This window comes from Crinia signifera, chromosome 5 (genome assembly GCF_055691185.1).
Source record: "Crinia signifera chromosome 5, ASM5569118v1, whole genome shotgun sequence".
Taxonomy (NCBI): domain Eukaryota; kingdom Metazoa; phylum Chordata; class Amphibia; order Anura; family Myobatrachidae; genus Crinia; species Crinia signifera.
The window spans coordinates 200,588,784-200,610,137 of record NC_139221.1 but is presented as its reverse complement, the minus strand read 5'-3'; the positions used below and the strand labels follow the sequence as shown (position 1 = coordinate 200,610,137).

The 21,354-nt window shown below is 43.7% G+C and overlaps 1 protein-coding gene across 1 annotated transcript in view; it reads right to left on the bottom strand.

The window, feature by feature from the left end:
* ELP2 (elongator acetyltransferase complex subunit 2) overlaps positions 1-21,354 on the bottom strand; it is a 159,478-nt gene that overhangs the window by 59,452 nt on the left and 78,672 nt on the right. The window contains exons 11-13 of the mRNA XM_083188429.1: positions 12,323-12,454; positions 9,682-9,831; positions 1,562-1,750 (exon numbers count right to left, since the gene is read on the bottom strand). Of these exons, the coding sequence (XP_083044555.1) occupies positions 1,562-1,750; positions 9,682-9,831; positions 12,323-12,454 (471 nt within the window). The remainder of the gene's footprint in view (positions 1-1,561; positions 1,751-9,681; positions 9,832-12,322; positions 12,455-21,354) is intronic.

Here is a 21,354-nt window from a genome sequence, read left to right as displayed (position 1 = left end):
GGTATAGAGCAGGGGTGTCAAACACAAGGCCCGCGGGCCAAATCCGGCCCGCCAGACCTCTCTCTTCATGTGGCCCGCGCAGCCGCCGCCAGCCTTCACCTTTTATGCTCGTTTTTTTTTTTTTTTAAACAAGAAAGCCGCCTCTTCAGCGCATGCGCGGCAGCCTACAAGCCAGAGAACGTCTGCCCTCTAGCGCAGTGCTGCCGGTCGTCAGCCGGTCGTCAACCCCTCCTCCGCTCCCACCTGCTGTATAGGAGCCAGAGAGAGGAAAGAGCAGGTCCGTCGTGGTGAAGGGTGCTTCTGCTGCTGTGGGATCACGGCAGAACGGGCCTGACTTTAGCAGCTGCCTGGCCCGTTTTGCCCATAACGCCTTTTTGCGGCCACGCCCCCTTTGCGCCGATCAGCAGGCGGGACATTGAATTCCACCTGTTGTTCTGCAGTCAATCATACCACAAATGGGCCAGGATCACGGCTGTCGGGAGGGATCGACAGCCATGATCCTGGATTGCACACACCTCCCCCCAATGTCTTCCCATAATCACCATCCTTATAACAATAATTTGTCATTTGGGATCGATTTGATTTTCTATCAATTAAATTATATTTCAATTTTCACAGTGTATAAACACAAAATATACTACATTCGCTTTCCAGAGCTGGACTTCTTATTGTATCAAGTAAATAGCAGAGGCTGGTCTTGGGAGCTTCTCTAATTCCTGGCTGTGAATTAAGAATTCAAGATCTGATCTGAGGAAGCAGCCGACACACCAGAGGCGGAGAAACGTGTATGTGAGCCTCTATTCAATTGCCAAGTACCGCTGTTAACTACAACCCACTGCATATTGGGCTAACAGAGACTGTGATTGTTTTATGGACCTGAGTGACATCTGAGCCTGGGAGTGTGGAGTCCAGTTGGATACAATTAAAGGGGGCACTTATACCCCACAAAGAGAAGACTGCCAAAAGCACACCAGGAAGGAGTAATCCTAAAACTACAGTATATGGTCACAGATGAGATTGACTCTCTTAATGCGGGACTGGTAACTATATCCATTGCCTCATATAATCCAAAAAGCCTTAATTACCAAAGCCTCATTATACATTGATTATAGCCTCATAATGGTTTTAGATTAATTCTATGTTATATGTAGTCTGTCCTGTATGTCTATTATGTTAGAAGTGCACTTCGATAAATTGTTTTTTATGGTACATATGGAAAATAAATTTATATTTTGATTATACATAAATTGTGTTTATTGTTCTGGGTGTAGCTGCGCCTCCTATAAACAGAAGTTGGTGATATTCACCAATTTTCTACCCCCAAAAAGCTTTCCACCAGAGGATCACAAAAACCTCTGAATATAGGGGGCAGCAGCTTAAACCCAGATTAGAATAAAGTCCTCCTGTCTAGAACAATTAAAAATATAAAAAATATTGAAAATATCAGCGCTCCTGTGTGACATATTGTCACAAAACCCCCCCAAGAATTCAAGAAACCTGTAGACTTTTTGTTGCAGAAATATGGCAAATACTCAAACATTGCACATGATTTGGGACATACATTTACAAGAAGTTTGTCCACCGAAGTATTTGAAATTTGACTGAAGTTTTCAATGAAGTTTCTTGGTGCAGAAAACACTCTGAGAACTTTTTCATCAGCTCCAGACACAAACTGGAACCTTCCAATCATGGCTATACACTGCATGTCATACCCATGGATCTGAGGCCTTGCAATTTCATGCCAAGTTACCTATTTGTGAAAAGAAAAAAAACTCTTATTAAACACTTTGCAGCAATATGAAAAAAAAAAAGAATAAAATATATATGGACACAATCTAATTTGGTTATAATTATCTGCAGAGCAGCGGTGATCTCTGGCTCCCCCTAACGCCCCCCCGTCCATAGTACATTGCCAGCCACAGGAGGGACAGTGCAACAGACTCCAAATAGCAGGACTGTCCCATTGTCGGGACAGTTGGGATATATGGCCATGAGGTTCGGGTGCCAGTGAAAGGGTGTGAGCTCATGGGCGAGGGTACAGCCTTGCGGGCAAACCCAAAATTCCTCAGTCCGGGGGTGGAGGAGATGTGCGCTGCCTGACGGAGACTGCTGTGGCTGCAGTGTCGACTACAATACTTTGAAAGGTGGTGGCATTTTGCGGTCACCCCTCGGCGAAGGTACAGTCCACACCCCCCTAGTGACACCACTGTGCGTTGTTTCAAAAGATGATTTTCTGAATACAGATAAAATGCATAGCTGAAAAATACATTGATTGTGCCAGTTCTAAACGCAGTATCAAACCTGAATGCTCAGCTAATTATTATACATCAGTATTTCTTTATTCATCTTCCATAAAATAGCCTTATGTCAAATACATGAGTCTATCTACTGCATGATTTATTTGCAAAACATAAAATGTATTTGCTCCTCTTGTCTGCATTTGCCTCTGTAGGACAGTGCCCCAGACCAATAATAATTTTAATCACCATAATGTAAAATATCTCAGTATTTAAAGCAAGATCTCGATGCTGCTTTTGAAACCGCTATGTTTTTATGTAATTCAACATCCACCGTACATTATGTTTTGTTCAGCAACAGGAATTAGAATTAGAAGCATGTAGCCTTCCATAACTACATTATTCTAGGTAGAACAACAGGGATAGAATGGGAAAATGAAGGTCTGCCAGCTGCCCAGAATGACCTGTGAATAGCTTTTTAACTATGTGTCATGGAAGGCAACAAGCAGGTTCTTACTAATGTGGCACAACAATAACAATCCACCTCATACTGCAGACCAACTGAGATGCCCCTTGGAAAAAGAAATTCACGTAATTTTTTTTTCATGCTGGCTTGTTGCTTAGCAACAAACTGAGCTGTTTCACAGACCCTCTGAATAGATTTTTCAGGCATAAAATAGTTACTCAACAAAACTGTAACAGGTTTAGTTTTATTCAATTATAAAGATCCAAAATTGGGAGAAGATAAATGTAGAAGTGCTTAATTTACAAAGCAAATGAAATGGATGCATATTAACGTTTACTTAGCATGCATAAAATCAAAGCTTTCCCTAGATTTCATATTTATGGCATATATATATTTATTGCATATCGGAAGATGTATAACTCATTGAAGCCCTGATATAGGCATGTATATAGTACATGTGTATGATCCTACAGGAAAAGAACAACCCCAGAAGGATCCTCAAACATAGCAAAGCCTCAATATGCCACACAACAGGAGATGCCTGGCCTGAGTAAGCGGACCGTTCCCATGCAAATCTGCAAGCGCCAGGCATCTTTTTGCTGAAAGGGTCAAATTCAATTATCCCTGTTAAGTTAACAAGAGTGAAAAATGGTGGTAGCTCAGGATTTACGGCTTGGGGATAGTCAATTCCTGTCCCTTTTTCACCAGAGACCCTTTTTAATGATCTTTACATTAATATTTTACTGATAAGTTCACAGACTTATGCCAGTGGTTCCAAAACGGTGTGCCGTGGTACCCAGGTGTACAAGTACCACATAATGAAACCTACATCTAATTAAAACACAATTTACTTAATATAATATTATATAAACTTTTGTACTAGGGGGACGTCGTGAACAAAATTGCGATATTTCAGGGTGCCATAAATCAAAAGGTTGGGAGCCATTGACCTATGCTTTAGATGGGTCACAGCACTCATTAGGCATGCTACATACCGGTCATTTCTTTTTGAGCCTGCTCTGGCTTAAAAAAAAAATATCACAGAGAAGTGCAACCTGTGGATTAGTTTGATAGGAGACACTTGTATAGCTGTGTGCAAGCACCGCTAGAATAAGTGGTCTAGCTCGCTGATACGAAAACTGAAGTATGGCCATAATCCAACGGTCTTTTGGGATGCTGGCCAACCTCTTTTCTTAGAATTGCAAAAAATAAAGATGCATTCTTAACACTCTCAATACAACTGACCATGATATGTTGTATTTAGCAAAAGTCAGTATTAAAATGTCTTAAACTGTCTGAGAAGAATAGATCCTCTGGTATTTGATGAAAACGTTGCTGACAACTGGCTGAGGTTTAAAAGGGAATGGCACATGTACTGCATAGCCGGTCTTTCAGACAAATCAAAAAAAGTCCAGGCATACACACTGCTGAACCTCGCAGGCACCGACGCCGTGGACAAGTCAGATGCTTTAGTATACGCTGATGGAGAAAACGGAGAGGATCCTGACATCCTACTTGCAAAGTTTGACGAGATCGGCAAGCCGGTAAAGAATGTCATCATGGACAGACATATCTTCAACAGCACAAACCAAAAGGGTGACGACACCATACAGTCCTACGTCCACGTTAAAGCTGCTCGCAAAGAAGTGCAATTTCGCATCCTCACAGAAGAGCTCATCCGTGACAGAATTGTGTACGGCATATGCAACGACAAGGTATGTGCACAGCTGCTGCGGGAAAAGGGCCTCACATTAGAAACTTCCATAAGTATCTGTATGCTACATGAACAGACTGAAAAGGGCATAAGGGAGCTAAAAAAATGACGCTGAGGTGTTTGTCATGGCGGCCATTCCACACCGATCACCCACATGTGGGAGCTGTGCAGCACAGCACCCTCCTGGCAGGCAAAGCTGCCCTACATATGATAAACGGTGTAATGGATGTGGCAAGTGGAATCATTTTGCAAGGTGCTGCCACTCAAAAGATCAAGCTTCCAAAAAGCAAAAGTCTGAGTCATGCTATAGTCGCTCATGCCAGCCGATTAACCAGGTGGAATCGGATCCAGAGTGTGACGTGACCCGCATGACAGTCTGTGACAGTGTAGACTACTTGAATGAGAAGGGTGAAATATTTATCAAGGGGAAAGCAAAGCACACGAACAAGGTGGCCACAGTCAAAACAGACTCAGGAGCGAAGTTCAATGTCATGTCCTACAAACAACTGCGTGAAATAGATCCTACTGCACAGATAAACCCACAGGACAGGATCAACTTGATAGCATATGGTGGCCAAATCATCACCACACTGGGCACCACACAGATACAGTTTACCCGTGCTGATCTACTATTCCACATTGTGGATCAGCAGGTTAAATCACTGTTGGCCCTCCCTGATAGTATGAAGCTAGGCCTTCTCAAATTGGGACCTGATGTACATGCAATACAGGTGACCGTTCCGGAAATGAAAGACTTTCAGGACTTATTTGATTGCAGCACACTTGGCAAGCTTCCAGTCGTGTACCATATGAGGCCAGATGACTCCATTGTACCTACTGTCTGTGCGGAGGGTCCCTATTGCAATGAAAGACAAAATTATCCAAGAAATCCAGAGAATGACTCAATTGGGTGTCAATGCCCCCATAGAGGAAGCAGCACAGTGGGTGTCTGGCATTGTGGCCGCATGAAAAAAAGATGGGACTGTACGTCTTTGCATTAATCCAGTACACTTGAACAAAGCAATCTTACGTCCATATCACCTTCTCCGCACCATCGAGCAAGTGATTGCTGACATGCCAGATGCCACACTCTTCAGCACTCTGGATGCAAAGTGCGGTTTCAGGAAAATCCCATTGGACAGAGCCTCATCCCTGCTCACTGCTTTCATGACCCCGATAGGGCGGTATGTCTTCCTCCGCATGCCCTATGGAATCACTACGGGCAGTGAGGTCTTCCAGCGTTGCATGGAGCAACAGTTTGCAGGCTATCCCTGTGACATCATCGTTGATGACATCCTGATATGGGGCAGCACCGTGGAAGAACACGACCAGCGACTGCACCAGGTGCTGGAACGGGCCCGTGCTTTGAACCTCAAGTTCAACCCAGACAAATGTAAGATCAGTCAGAGAAGTAGCGTACGTGGGCCATGTGCTCACCAGTCAAGGTGTCAAACCAAACCCGAATAAGGTCACTGCCTAATTGCAAATGCCGCTTCCAGCTGACCAACAGGCACGACAGCGCTTCCTGGGGAAGACTAACTACTTATCCAAGTTTGTTCCGCAATACAGTGAAACCACTGTGCCTCTACGCCAGCTGCTCCACCAGGACTCAGAATGGTGTTGGCTGGACACACACATGGCTGCTGTTGATCGATTGAAGACCATGCTGACAAATCCACCAGTCCTGCAATACTTCAACATGCATGACCCAGTTGTCCTTTCCGCCGACGCTTCACAGAGTGGTTTATGGGCCGTGTGCCTCCAACACTGCAGACCAGTGGCTTTTACTTCAAGGGCTCTCACCGATACTGAAACAGGTATGCACAAATGGAGTAAAAATTGTTGGCACTTGTGTTCGCCTGCAACCGTTTCTATGACTTCATCTATGGCCATCCTGTCACAGTGGAAACTGACCATCAGCCCCTCATTACTATACTGAAGAAGCCCATCCACTCTGCCTCCTTTCGTATTCAGAGCATGATGCTCAAGCGGCAGTGGTACAACCTGGATGTCGTCTACAAGCCAGGCAAGGAAATGTATGTTGCTGATGCTCTATCTAGAGCAGTGGTTCCCAACCCTGGTCCTCAAGTACCCCCAACAGTGCACGTTTTCCAGGTCACCCAGCAGATTATTCAGGCACATTTTAAAAGATCCACAGGTGGAGCTAATTATATCACTTGTGATTCTGTGTGGAGATCTGGAAAACATGCACTGTTGGGGTACTTGAAGACCAGGGTTGGGAACCACTGATCTAGAGCCTTCCTTTCTACCACTGACATGAACAATGCAGAGGATGACTATGAGGTCATGGATGTGGAGGTGCTCCCTACCAAGCGGCTGGAAGAGCTGCGTGCTGCCATACTTGCGGATGATCTTTCCCAGTGCCTTCTCTGCCGTGATCCTCAATGGTTCGCCATCCTCTTCTAAGAACTGCCGCACTGTCTTCGCCCTTTCTACTGTATGAGAGATGAACTCACCTTATCTGATGGTATCATCCTGGGGGGTCACCGCTTTGTGATCCCGACTGCCCTTCAAATGTCATATACTCAGCAGATGCACCAGGGCCATGCCGGCCACCAAGCGTAGGGCCTGGGAAACCGCATTCTGGCCCTCCATGTATGGCGACATTGACCGTGCTGTTTCACTCTGTGCACCCTGCAATGCTTTACATCCACACCAGCCACGGGAGCTGCTCCATGACATTTCTGATCTTCCATGGTCCATTCTGGCAGCTGATTTATTGGAATGGAGGGGGAAGTTGACTCCTATTCAGGATGGTTCGAAATAAACTACTTGCCCACCACCACAAGTCACATGGTAATCTCACAGCTGAGAAGACACTTTGCAGCACATGGCACCCCAAAACAGCTGATCACTGACAATGCCATGCAGTTCAAGAGCAGAGAGTTCAAAGACTTTGCAAATACATGGGACTTCCAGCACATCACTAGTAGTCCACACTACCCACAGTCCAATGGGTTGGCGGAGCGTGCAGTCTGCTCTGCAAAGCACCTAATGGAAAAGTGTGCACGAGATCATCAGACATATATTTGGCACTGCTGAACTTGAGAAACACGCCCAGAGATGGCCTTCCATCCCCTGCACAATGCTTACTAGCACGGCGCACTCGAACAGGCATCCCAATGGCAAAGCAGCTCCTGCAACCCAAAGTAGAGCCACAGGTATGGGACACCATCAAGCAAGCGCAGAATGGTTGCCAAAGCTTCTTATGACAGATCAGCATACCGCTTGCCACCACTGTCTCAAGGCCAGCCAGTCCGTATGCAAACCAAGCAAGGTTTTGACAGAATGGCAGTGGTTCAGCATCCTGCAGGTCGTCCAAATAGCAACGTGGTACAGTCTGATAATGCCCTCTATGAACGCAACCTCCACCTTCTGTTAAGTGTACCAGTAAACACCTGTGTTACATCCTTGCAGCACGTGTGTTTGTGATTCAGTTACCATACACATCTACAGTAATAATAATAAAAGTATTGCCACATAGAAAGAGGACATATTATAATTAGTTTAAACCAGCTTCTCGGCGGGACCCCTAGGGCAAGGTGATGAGCATCGAACAAAGACAGAAGTGTGCATCTGGACTAAGCTAATCAGAAGAGGTGAAAGCTGACCCCTCGACCAATGGAAGACCAGCTGGATCCTATTGTTTTTCCCTTTAAATTACTGCTCCCCGGGCTAGGAGCTCATTATGCTCGACTACAGACTCCTGGCCCAGGAAGTGCTGCGTATGTATGATGGTAACTGTTACTTTTTGTATTGGTGTAGTTGTATATTGCTGACTGTACTTGCATTTGTTTTCCCGTTTGAATGTTAGATGTTATTGTAATATTGTATCATTGATTTATACTGTGTATATACATAGTTTAAGTGTGTAAATTGCTGTTAACATAGACAGCCATAAGGGAATAACGAGAGCATCACGAACGCTGATAAGGTACACTACGTGGCGCTATGCTTAAGTACGCCCAGTAGCGAGGAATAAAGGGTAAGTTTGGTATAGCATTTTGCAAACTGTGCAACTGACTTATTGTCCATCAGTTTACTTAATAAGATTTAACAGTCTATATTTCCGGGATAAAGACTATATTTCCGGGATAAAGAATGGAGATACACTAAAACATGAATCTTTTCTCAAGATTGATGATGAGAGAATTGTTTTCACCTCCTGAGAACTCTTTGTACCTCCTTGATGATTTATGTAAGCTTCCAGCTGGATTTTTATGGGTTTTTCCCTGCATAAGAGACTGTGGTTCCTTCAATGAGTTTAGAACTGCTTTTAGATCCAAAACATTGATTGGAAGTTTTGTTTCCTTATGAACCAAAGTCCCTGAAGAAAAAATGTCAGTATATCTGACCTACAATCTCTAGAAACCGACATTCTGCATGAGGAAACACAGAAAGTCTACAATTTTAGGATATTTATATTCCAAAACATGATGGACTCCTCTGACCAGGTCATCTACCCCTGGACACCCATCTCCTTTCACTATTATGAAAATTATATCTTCACATCCATTAAGTTCTCCCACATCCAAGAAAACGTCAGGCTTAGAAAAACACGACTCCATTAGCTGTCACGAGATTTTTTGGCCTACTAGAAGATGATAATCTATCTCAGGGTTGCCTACCTGACCCTTTCCTTCATGGAGAAAATGCCCTGCTCCTGGACTTCCCTGGTAATGTATTATTGTATTATAATTATTAAGCTGTGATGTTTACAGCTTACCGAGCAGGCCAGAGCCAGGGCCATAGTTATGCTGTGATCAAGTCTGAATTAGACCCAATATGTACAGAAACGATACAAACTAGTTTTTGTCCTCCAAATTTAGACTTTAATCTCTTTTTCAGAATTTTTTACATAAACACAAAGAAATAATTTTACAAAAGCTGTATTAAACTAGAGTTTAAGCTGTATTGAACAAAAAGCATGGTTACCGAAAAAAATACTTAAATATCGCAACAGAATAAGATACTCAACTCAGACTTTCAGTCAAGTGGCGGCTTGTCTGCTTACTCCCAACCCTCCAAATACAATTACGCAAAATGCCAAAACCGTGTTTTCTTTTTAAATGAAACTGCAAAATTGTGAACTAAATGTATTTGTATACCTACTGCCCACCAATAAATGCTTGGTTCTGACTCATGCTCCTTGTCTTTGAGGTCATGAAAGTACTAAAAATAGTGAAATTCTACTCATAATGTGGAAGATCCTTACAAATGTACATCTGGTCTTTAACAAATACCTGTGATTTATTGTTGGTTTTCCAAGGAGCAAAGAGCCTGGTAGTTTGGTCTGTGCCAACTGTTATTATAAATTCTCCATCAGGATCCCACCTCAGACCATTCACACTGTTGAAATGCCCAGAAATGACAACCATGGGCATCCACTCATCCTAATGAAAAAATAAAAATAAAACAAATATGTAACATTGTCAAATAGTCTAATGCACTTTACAACATTTACCACATGCCACTATATAACAGCTTCAGTATCAATTTTGAAATGTTTATCGATACCACTTTCTGTTTTGTTACTATCTAGTAAGTAGCTGATGATGCTTTACGTGGGGTGTCCATTTCGCATCAACCAACATATGTACACAATATAAATGGGGATTAAACCTGTTAACTGCTGAGCCCACAGTTCACCCATAGCTACCAACAAGGCTCTTTGGTAGCTTGCTCATATGTTGCTTTGTCAAAGATAAGTGCAACTTGCAATACACTATGGAAAAGTAGCTATGCATTGCTTTGTGGCTCTCAGATTCAGGTAAGATGGAAGGTTCCTTCCTATTTACTGCATGTATGGAGAAGCTAAGATAACATAAGTAATACTCAAACAAGATAAAACGTATACACATTTCAGCATAAATTTCATTCAGGTTTACCAAACCTAATGCACTTAAGCCCATCTTAAAAACTATGATCTGCATCAGCATGTCCTCCAATATAGCCCATTTCACTAGGTACAAAATGCTCTGCTCCTGGCCTTTCCTCTTAATGTAGGAATGCCATCACCTGTATTGAAATAGACCAGTGGTTCTCAAACTTGGTCCTCAGGACCCCACACAGTTTTCCAGGTCACCAAACAGGTGCACACATTACTGACTGACACATTTTAAAAGATCCACAGGTGGAGCTAATTATATCACTTGATTCTGTGAGGAGACCTGCAAAACATGCCCCATGTGGGGTCCTGAGGATCGACTTTAAGAACCTGTGAACAAGATAATTGATGAGAAGGGCGTTTCAACAAAGGTGACGGCAATCAAGCATTAAGAGGGAAGTCCAGGAGCAGAGCATTGTGTGCAAAAGATATGCATCGGATGCTCAGAACACGTTGTTTGCCATTATCTTTGGCACTTGATAGAGGTAAATGTAACAATTGCTGAGTAAATACGATATCTTGTCCATTATTTGACAAAACTCTATAAAAGCATTCAAGGCCATTCTGGGCAGAACACTATACAAGTCATGTCTGCTAACATTTCAGTCAACATAACCACAAGTTCTGTTAGTGCAGACACTAATGCATTACTGGCTGTACTGTTATTAAATCTTTGCAATTACCCTCCAAAACATTAATACTGTATTATGCTCATCTGCACACTATAAACCCAAACCCATATGTACAACTGCTGAGATTTGCACAAACCGTAAGCCACACACGCTCTTACACTGAAAACACCTGTTTCTACCATTACACAAGACACAAATAAATGACACATATTAGAATATATATGCCTTTTTTTCTATTTAAACAGTGATCAGCTTACAGCAATAACCATTTAGAAAGCTGGGAACAAAAACATGGCCGTCTCATGTGGATAGTTTTGAGCCTTTTACTTATCATGGACAAACAGCATGCTGTAAGGTGCAAGGCATACATAATGAAATGAACTGAGGCAGTCTGTAGATCAGCACCATGTCGCCTCACCAGCAGGCAGCTCATAAGTTTTATAAATAAAATAAGGAAGTGCCAGTTGGACTTCTGCTGCAATCAGCTCTAATGTGCTGCAATTCTGATTGCCATCTGCCCTGCACTGATTAGCATAGCGTACCCACAAAAGGAAGATCATCGTAGCATAGAATAAATCACTAGTGGAGAGGGGAGGCTGAAACGTTCCTTTGTCTTACAGTTTTAATGACTAATTAGGAGCTCTTTGGCAGGGATTTTACCATGCTTCTAATGTCATGACTCATACTTACACATATTAAACAGAATACATATAGCCCAAGTAGCAAATCAGTGTCATTTAAGACACCTAGGGTAGCCTGGATTGTAGCTCTTTACTATTTAAAGACATAAGACGGAACACGGCTACACTGGTGCCATTCTTCTTCCTTGGTGCTGCAACATTATTAATCACAATACGTTATTATTTTAAAAGTATATCAATTTTATCATAAGTTCCAAATACAGGAAACAGGTCAGTATAATTAAACTGTAAACCACGTTTTCTCTATAAGTATGCAAGAGGAATGACACATTGATATAGTCCCCCTGCTCAAATGATTCCTGAAATAACCCAAAGATGTAAAAAAAGTGTACACAGTAAAAATAAGGTACAGGCCGAAGCAAAGCAAAAAAATATACACCTAGACAAAATAATACACTCAGTGGAAGAAAGCAAAACTTTAAAATGTCACACGCATATAGTACACATTTACGAAATACAAATACTCACACATATAATGCACGCAAGTGGTAAAAAGGTAGCAGTGCTTGAACATTATCAAATTATTATGACACTATTAACGATGTGTCTTAAATGGAGACTTAAAAGAAGTTCCTTTATAATTGTGTGGGTTATAGTATTTTAATGGGGAGTCATGAAACAAGTTCTACTACAGAAAATATTGTATGGATTGTGTGTGACTTACATGTCTGGTTGGATTTCGGCTCCACATGTGCAGGGCTCCATGAAATGCATGCGCGAGAATCATAGATTTCTCAGGGCTAAACTGACAGCCATAAAATCCTAAAGTGTTGCCTCCAACTTCTCCAACACGGACCTTTATTTTAAAGGGAGCAGAAATATTTTAGAATTTAACTTACTTTTAGTACAACAGAAACCTGAAATGAAATTATTTAAAAATTAAGTAACCTTCAATTTCACAACACAAACTAATGAAACTAAAGTACCCAAATTCTACACAATCACTAATTTCACACAATCACAAACCGTTGTGCAGGCCCTTGCTATACCTGCTGCTGGGGGGGGGGGGGGGGGGGGTGAACCACTTTCACTCAGCTGGTAAAACAGGGACTAAAATTTGGTAAAAGATAGGCAAATAGGGCAAAATCATGCTTTGATAATATTTACATAGACAATAAAGCTGAAAAGACAAGGTATCCAATCAGCAACTGAGCTTACATAGAACTTCTACTCAGCTACCTTCTATAAACGCAACTCTTCTCACTTGTAATTGCTCATCTCTACTCTCAACAACCCGCCGCCCCTGGTATTGCGCAGATAATTATTTTGCTTCCCTACATCTCCGCTATATTGTCTACTGCGTATTCGTACCTGTGCTCTGTTTTAGTTTTCCAGTTACTTTAATGTTTACCCTGTATTGTTCTAATGTGTGCTGAATGTACAGCACTGCAAACCACTTGTGGCACCTTTGTAAATAAAATGTAATAACAGGTGTTCAGTAATGATACAAGCCATTTTATCTGGTATCCTATAGACCAGGCATGTCCAACGTTGGCCCTCCAGATGTTGTGAAACTACACATCCCAGCATGCTTTGCCACAGTTTTGCCATTAGAGAATGCTTAAACTATTGCAAAGCATGCTGGTATGTGTAGTTTCAAAACATCTGGAGGGCCAACGTTGGACATGCCTGCTATAGACAATGCTGTTCCAACAGGGCACTGGTGGCTGAATATTTCAGTATTCTTAAACTAGATAATGAACCTGAAACGTCAGGGTGTCCAGTCAGCAACTGTGCTTTGAACTACAGTATAAGCAGTAAATGGGTCTATGCAGAGGCTGCTTACTTAGCGACCTTATTGCCATGAGCGCAACTGGCTAAATTTCAAAGATACTTCTGTTTGGTATCAAGCAAATTTGCATTGTCTGAAGGCGTCATTACTGCAGATGGTCAAGTGACTTCTGTTACAATCAACAATGGACACATCCTAAACAAAGAATATTATTAGTTTTTTAAGTCATATGTTGAAATATGTGGCCAGCCAGAGCGAATTAGCTGCTTTTGTAATGTTGCACCATATATGAGCTCCTTAAATTACAGAAATTACCTGGTTGATTTGAAGTGCACAACCTAATATAAAAGGCCAAACGCATTTTATACCATAAGTCTAGGAATACATATAGTAATAGCTTGTGTCATTACTATAGTACGGGCTTAATAAAACAATATTTCATCCTCAGCCCTCCTCTCTATCACATATACTGTGAATACAACAACAACAAAAAGAAGAGCAGAAATGTTTTCTTGCTGAAAGACAAATTTTGCCTTTTCTTCAAAGCAACAAATTGTGTCCGATGGGATCTTAGGCATTCGCAGCATCAGTGAACTGGTAACCTAATGCTGTTTTTTCAGAATACAATAGAATAATAAACAAAATGCCACAAAAAAAATGCCTTTTTTGTTCTAACTACAAAAAAAAAAGCTGTAACTTATGGGTAGTAAAGATGGAGTAATGACTAGCATAACTGCCTGACAGTATGTTCGATTGCATGTCATGTGTTCGATTGCATGTCATGTGTTCGATTGCATGTGTACACGTGGTAGGGAATGTAGATTTGAATCTCCACTGGGGAAGGGACCGATGAGAATGGCCGGAAATTCTATGTAAAGAGCTGTGGAATATGTGTGCACTACATAAAAACACTACATGGACAAAAAGTATTTAGCCACACCTGCTAATTATTGAATTCAGGTGTTTCAATCAGACTCATTGCTACGGATGCATAAAATCAAGCATTAGCCATGCAGTATCTATTTGAAGAGTTCCAAAATTGCATTGTGATTAATGTACCGTAAGCACAAAAATTGTGCAGTGGGAGCTTAATGGAATGGATGGGTTACCCAGGATCAACATGCTCATGGATAGTTGACTTTCTAACGGCAAGGGAACAGGGGGTCAAAGCCGGTGCCTTCTCGTCCAGCACACGAACAATCAGTACTGGAGCCCCCAAGGATGCGTACTCTCCCCTCTGCTCTTCGCTCTCTACACGAATGACTGCACCTCAGCTGAACAGTCAGTGAAAATAATCAAATTCGCAGATGACACCGATATCATCGGCCTAATCAAGGATGGTGACGAGACCGTGTACAGGTGTGCAGTGGAGAAGTTGACACAGTGGTGCAGCAGCAACAACCTCGATCTAAAACCCACCAAAATAGTTAAGATGGTGGTCTACTACAGGAAAAAAACAAATGCACTAGTCAACGCAGTGTTGTCGCGGGTTGAATCCTTCAAATTCCTAGGGACAACCATGTCCAGCGACCGAAGATGGGGATTAAACATAACCACAAACATCAAAAAGGCCCAACAGCGCCTGTTCTTCCTGAGGCAACATAGGAAATTCAACATCCCACAGGAGCTGCTGTGCGTACCGCCATTGTGGAGTCTGTCTTATGTTCCTCGATCACAATCTGGTACGGTGGCGCAAGCGAGAACGACAAACAAAAACTGCAGAGGGTAGTGAAGACTGCGGAAAGGATCATAGGGACCGACCCCCCCCCCCCCCCGATAAGGTATCGGTTCTCATCCAGGGTAAGGAAAAGCGCTGAGAAGATCGCGAAGGACAAGCTGCATCCCAGTCACAACCTGTTCGACATCCTACCATCCGGAAGACCATTCAGGTCCATCCCCATCAAAATGTCCATATCCGCAAGAAGTTTCTTTCCGTTAGCCGTCCATCACCTGAAAAATCCAATCAAAGCGAATGCAAACCCAATATCAACAGCCAAACAACGTGTCCCTACTTAGCGACCGGACCACCATAGTAGTAGCTAGAAATGGAATGCATGTAATGTCTTTAAGTAATATAGGTTATGTCCCCCCCCTTTTCAACCCTGCTTGATGCTGCACTGTAATCTACAAAAAAAAAATCCTTGTGTGCGCAAGCATACATAAGGCCAAAAAAGTTGATTCTATTCTGATTCTATTCTACAATGGCCATGCAGTTGCATGCAAGTCTCATATTACCAAGTCTAATGCCAAGCGTCAGATGGAGCGGTGTAAAGCACACCAACACTGGAATGTGTTCCGTGCAATGACGAATCATGCTTATCTATTTGGCAGTCAGGTGGGTGAGTCTGGTGTTTGGCGGATTCCGGGAGAACTTTGCCTGCCTGACTGCATTATGCTAATTGTGAAGTTTGGTGGAGGAGGGATAATCGCATGGTGTTGTTTTTCAGAGTTTGGGATAGGCCTCTTATCTCTAGTGAAGGGCAATCTTAATGTTTAGCATACCAATATATTTTGAACAATGCTATGCTGCCAACTTTGTGCCAACAGTTTCAGGAAGGCCTTTCTATTCCAACATAACTGTCCCAGTGCACTAAGCAAGGACTATAAAAACATGGTTTGTGGAGTTTGTGGGGAAGAACTTGACTGGCGTGCACAGAGCTCTGACCTCAACCCCATTTCAACTTTGGAACTGATCCAGATATTGTAAATCAGGCCTTCTCCTCCAGCATCAGTGCTCAACCTCACAAATGCTCTACAGAATAAATGGGCACAAATTCTCACAGAAAAATTTAAAAATACTGTAGCTCAATAGCACCAAGCATCATTTTAGCAATTGTTCTCATTAAAGTGCATCTTTTTTTGCAAAACAGAGGGAATAGAATGCACATGCAGCTTCTGCTTAATAAAATTAGATGCATCATTTATCTGATTCCTCAGTTCTTAAATCTTTTCAGCAAATAAAAAAATCGCATTATTTCATTCCAGCATAATAGGTTTATAAATTACCTTCATATTAGACGCTGGATTCTGACAAAAACACCTCCTTCACAACCTCTACCTTCTCCACCACCCTTTATTCTGTCTATATTCTCCTCTTCTAATGGCGACAGGGCTTGCACCGGCCCTGCCCTCAAGATAGTTGGAAATCAGCATTGAACATCCAAATGACAAAGGATGAAAGGAATAAAGTATTTTTACATTTTTTAAACTGTCCAGATGCATTAATCATTTGGAAATGCTGTTCAAATTAGCACACAATGGCCAGTATTCAATGCCTCAGATTCACCGTTTTTTTCAGTGAATCTGGCAATTCGCTGGGTTAACGGCGAATTTTCTGTTAGAAAAAACAATTCGCCATATTCAATGGAGGCAATTCGCCACAAATGAACAGCGAATGTCTGCCGATTCGCCGTAAATGATTCTCCACAATTCGCCTGTGATTTTCAATGGGTTTTTTTGTGGAATTCGCCGACAGTGTATCAATGCTGAAATGGAGAACTGCTTTCTCCATTGATTTTCGTCATGATTCTCCATTTTGCATTCGTCATCTTTTTATGGAGAATAGTTATGTGTACTTGGAAAATAAATGTTATCTTTTCTTTTTTTAATGTAAAAAAATAAAGTTTCCATTTTATTTGAAGGGTCTTGCTTTTTTCCACATTACAAGCACCTCCTTATTTTATTTTGTTCCCCCCCTCACCAAACTGACAGCCAGCTGAGCAGCGCTGGGGGAGGGGGGGGGGGGTAGTTCGGGTAGGGATGTGGGTGCCATCAGCTGACAATGGAAGGCAACATATGCACTCCTGACACTGCAGTGAGGGGGCCGTGTAATGCAGGCAGAAAGCCTAGCTCCTGCAGCCCCAGCAGAAATCCCACTGGTAAAGGCATGCTGCTACTTTTAGTTCTACCACAGCTGTAGAGAAATAGCCCGCTAACTCTCCCAGGTACCACAGACACCCGCATCCATTCCTTGTTCCCTGTCAGCTCGGGTCCATACTGAGCCTCCTGAGATGAGAGACCAGGGACATCTGGAAGTCCTGCAGCTGTAATGTTGTATCCACCGATATCCTCCCCTCTGTCCTGCCAGCGTGAAACAGCCGCCGCTCTCCCTCCCCTGCATCTCTCCTTCCCCTGCCTCGTACAGCCCCAGCAGCAGCAGCGTGAGTAGGAGGGGAGAGAGCCGGGACACAGACAGCCAGGCAGCCGGGCGGAATGAGATAAAATAATAATATAGACACATGGGCAGCCGGGGACCTGCACTGACACCGCGGATGGATGACTGGAGTCTGCCTGGTCCTGTGCGCACAGGTATCGGGAGCCCATGCAGCAGAGCTGGGGTACAATACCACCCCCCTGCAATAGTTCTCCGGCAGCCTGTTCATTAAAGTGCAGACCTCTGTGGAGGGGAAAGGGGGGGCGCCTGGAGGAAGATGCCGCTCAGCAGCCTGGGACACCCCCGACACAGCGCCCGCTCTGCTCCCCGATCCAGAAGGGCAACAGGCGGGACACTGACCTGCCTCTGCCTCAGCAGCTATCAGTAGGGAGAGACGGCTCCAGCAGCAGTAGCAGACCTCCAGCAGCCCCAGCGCGATGATAGCAGATGTCAGCGCTGGAGCCCGAGGTCTGCTACTGATGCTGCTGCTGGACCCGTGCTCAGGCTCCCGGCGGCATTAGTGTGATCCCCCGCCGTGACTCCGCTCCATCCCCTGCAGTGGCAGTGTAGCCACAGAAGCAGGGGAGAACAATTCGCCATGGGGGGTAATTTTCGCTGTCAGGGGCGGAGAGCCCCTGACGCATTGAATACAGTGGAAGGGCGGCTGCCGGCGAATCTCCCAGCAGGGAGAATCACGGCGAAAGCGCAGCGAATCCAACACAGTATTCGCTGCCACCCACGAGCCCCGGCCATTGAATACTGGCCAATGTCTAACACACCACCATGAAGCCACACAAAATTTGTTTGAAACCTTGCCGTTCCTTAATCCGTAGTGTCTTCATTTTGGGACACAAACAAAATATATAGATTGAGGCCCTTGATCTAATTAAACAAATTACAGGTGAATCCCTCCCGTTATTCTTTGCAGTGTTTTGAATTTAGTTTAACCATAGTGAAATTCAGGGCCGGTGCAAGGCGCCCCAGGGGAGTCGGGGTGGGGGCGCCCCGGTGCCGGGGGGGGGGGGTGTACCTGTCCTACGGCTGTGTATATAAAGCTTGCGGCGGCAGCGGGGGGTCCCTGCAGTCAAGAAATAACGAGCACTATCCGCCTGGCTACGCGGAAGCGCTTCTGTTTTGAAAACACTGGCCGCACGGAGCACGCTGATTGGCTGAATCTCAGCCAATCAGCGTGCGGCCAGTGTTTCCACATCAGAAGCGCTTCCGTGTAGCCAGGCGGATAGCGCTCGTTATTTCTTGACTGCAGGGACCCCCCGCTGCCGCCACCGCAAGCTTTATATACACAGCCGCAGGACAGGTACCCCCGCGGCACGGGGGGGGGGGGGGGGGGGAAGGGGCGGCGAAATGCCGCCCTCCAGTGACCGGCGCCCTAGGCAAATGCCTAGATTTGCCTAGTGGTGGCGCCGGCCCTGGTGAAATTGAGTTATTTTTCCTTCTACCTCTAAAAATCCTCTGATTGTTACCTTTGAGGATTAATATTGCTTTTGAGAACATTTCTCATATTGGCAGTGTTCTCTACCCCTTACAAAGTGAACTCTGTATTACCATGGACTTTTATCAGTCTGAAGTTCGGAAGCATGTGATTGATGGTTTCTTATATTTGTAATTTAGACTTGTTTTTATTTCCCCATCAATTTTTTTTCTCCCCTCTTTCCCCCTTTAGTGTTTATTATAATACTGTTACAGATCATATAAAGAAGTTTTTCAATGCATGTATATTTATATTGATTCAAAGGGTCTAATGTAAAAGTCATATATTTCTTTGGTACATATATAGTGGCATGCGATTTTTGCAGTTTTTTACAGGTTTTATACAAAATCGCATGCGATCGCATGTGTTTTTTAACAGAAAAGCATCCAAATGCATTGAAATTAGTATCAAACATGTTCAATGGCCCCCAAATGTCATTTTTGAGGCTGTACCACCCCCACTTTTAACGCAAACCCGAAGCGTGGCGAGCGCAGCGAGCCCGCGAGGGGCGGCGGTACGCGTCCTACGACCTTTTCATACCCCCACTATCCACGTTGGCGTGGAGTTGAGAATAGAAAGTGTGGCGAGCACAGCGAGCCACCGAGCCCGAAGCGTGGCAAGCGCAGCGAGCTCCGCGAGGGGACGCGGACACCTATGAAGCCCGCGAGGGGACGCGTATACCTGTGAAGGTATCCGTGTCCGCTCGCCACGCTTCGGGCTCGGTGGCTCGCCACACTTTCTATTCTCAACTCCACGCCGACGTGGATAGTGGGGGTATGAAAAGGTCGTAGGACGCGTACCGCCGCCGCTCGCCACGCTTCGGGTTCGCGTTGATAGTGGGGGTGGTACAGCCTCAAAAATGACATTTGGGGGCCATTGAACATGTTTGTTACTAATTTCAATGCATTTGGATGCTTTTCTGTTAAAAAACGCATGCGATCGCATTTGATCAAATCGCATGCGATCGCATGCAATTTTTTTTCATGTGCGATGGCCATCGTGGGAGCCGTGATACTCCACAAGTACCATTTTTTTTTTTTACAATAAACACTTAAGTAAAAAAAATATATATATACACTTTTATAGAGAAAGTCATACACAATGATGATCATGTCCACAGAGGAAAGATGGGGACACATCCCTATGCGTTTTTCGGTTAGTCCATTTGAGTATTGTAAAAAGGTAATGTGAAGGCCCTCGTACAAAGTTTGCATTACGTGTACGCAGTTTTCAGTATGCCAGGAACCTTATCAGTGAGGAAAAGAAATACCAAATCCACAACCAATTACATCAAAGTACAGATACTTTCATAATGGTGGGATTCCAGAGGGAATTAAACAGTATTGTGAGTGGATTATGCACACATTGATGGAGTGTGAGAATGGTAGGGATGACATATATGCAACCACAGAGCGGTTAGCATAGATGTCTTAAGCCCATTGGTAGCTTGTTTTGCAGGGGCAAAAACAAACCAAGCACTTCAGCCACGAAAGTTTCAGGGTTTTTTTTGCTGGTCGCACTGTCACTCGTGGTGACGTATGTTTAATGACCATTATCCCGCCAAGTTCCACGCCCGTTTCTCCAGCAGCAGCCAGCACCCAGCAGCATCAGCTCACGCTCTACTCATAGTTGCCAAGTCAGCTTGAAACAAGCGGATTTGGGCTTGTTTTTTTCGTGATTTAAAGCCACACTGGACACAGCACACAAATCATCCAGGAGCCTTGATAAAGACCAGACGCTGGTCGAAACGCGTTGGCGCAACCCTGATGACCCTGATGGGAGAATAGACTGCCAATTACTGCACCGTGGGATTGCTTTCGGATACAGGCTGCCCGGGCTGCTACTCTGCATAACAATCCCTATATGAACTGTTTTTTAACACTCAGTTCCACCATCTCCGGTAAAAGTATTTTGGCTGTTTTATTCTACCATCGGAGACATATTCTATGTTTTGTGTGCAACATCTTGCTTGTTTGTAATTTTTATATAGATGTGGATTTGCTTTTAAAGTGTTTTAGAATTATATGTGTCATTAAAACGGTATTATGCTATGCCCATATCCTTTTTTCACATATGATACAACCGCATGTTAACTCCTGAAAAATCTCCCTGAAACAATAGGAAAAGGGAAGTATTTGATCTTTGCTTATATACTTTATTGAAGCGCTGGTGAGGGGTACTTTGCCTGCCTTTTTCTTGCCTGTACAAAAGTTTCAGCCCCTGTCCCTGAAGTGCTTGGTTTGTTAAACTTTGAATGTCATTATAATATTCAAACTTATGGTGGGTAATAGAGCTAAAAAAACTATTTAATCTTGAACCACT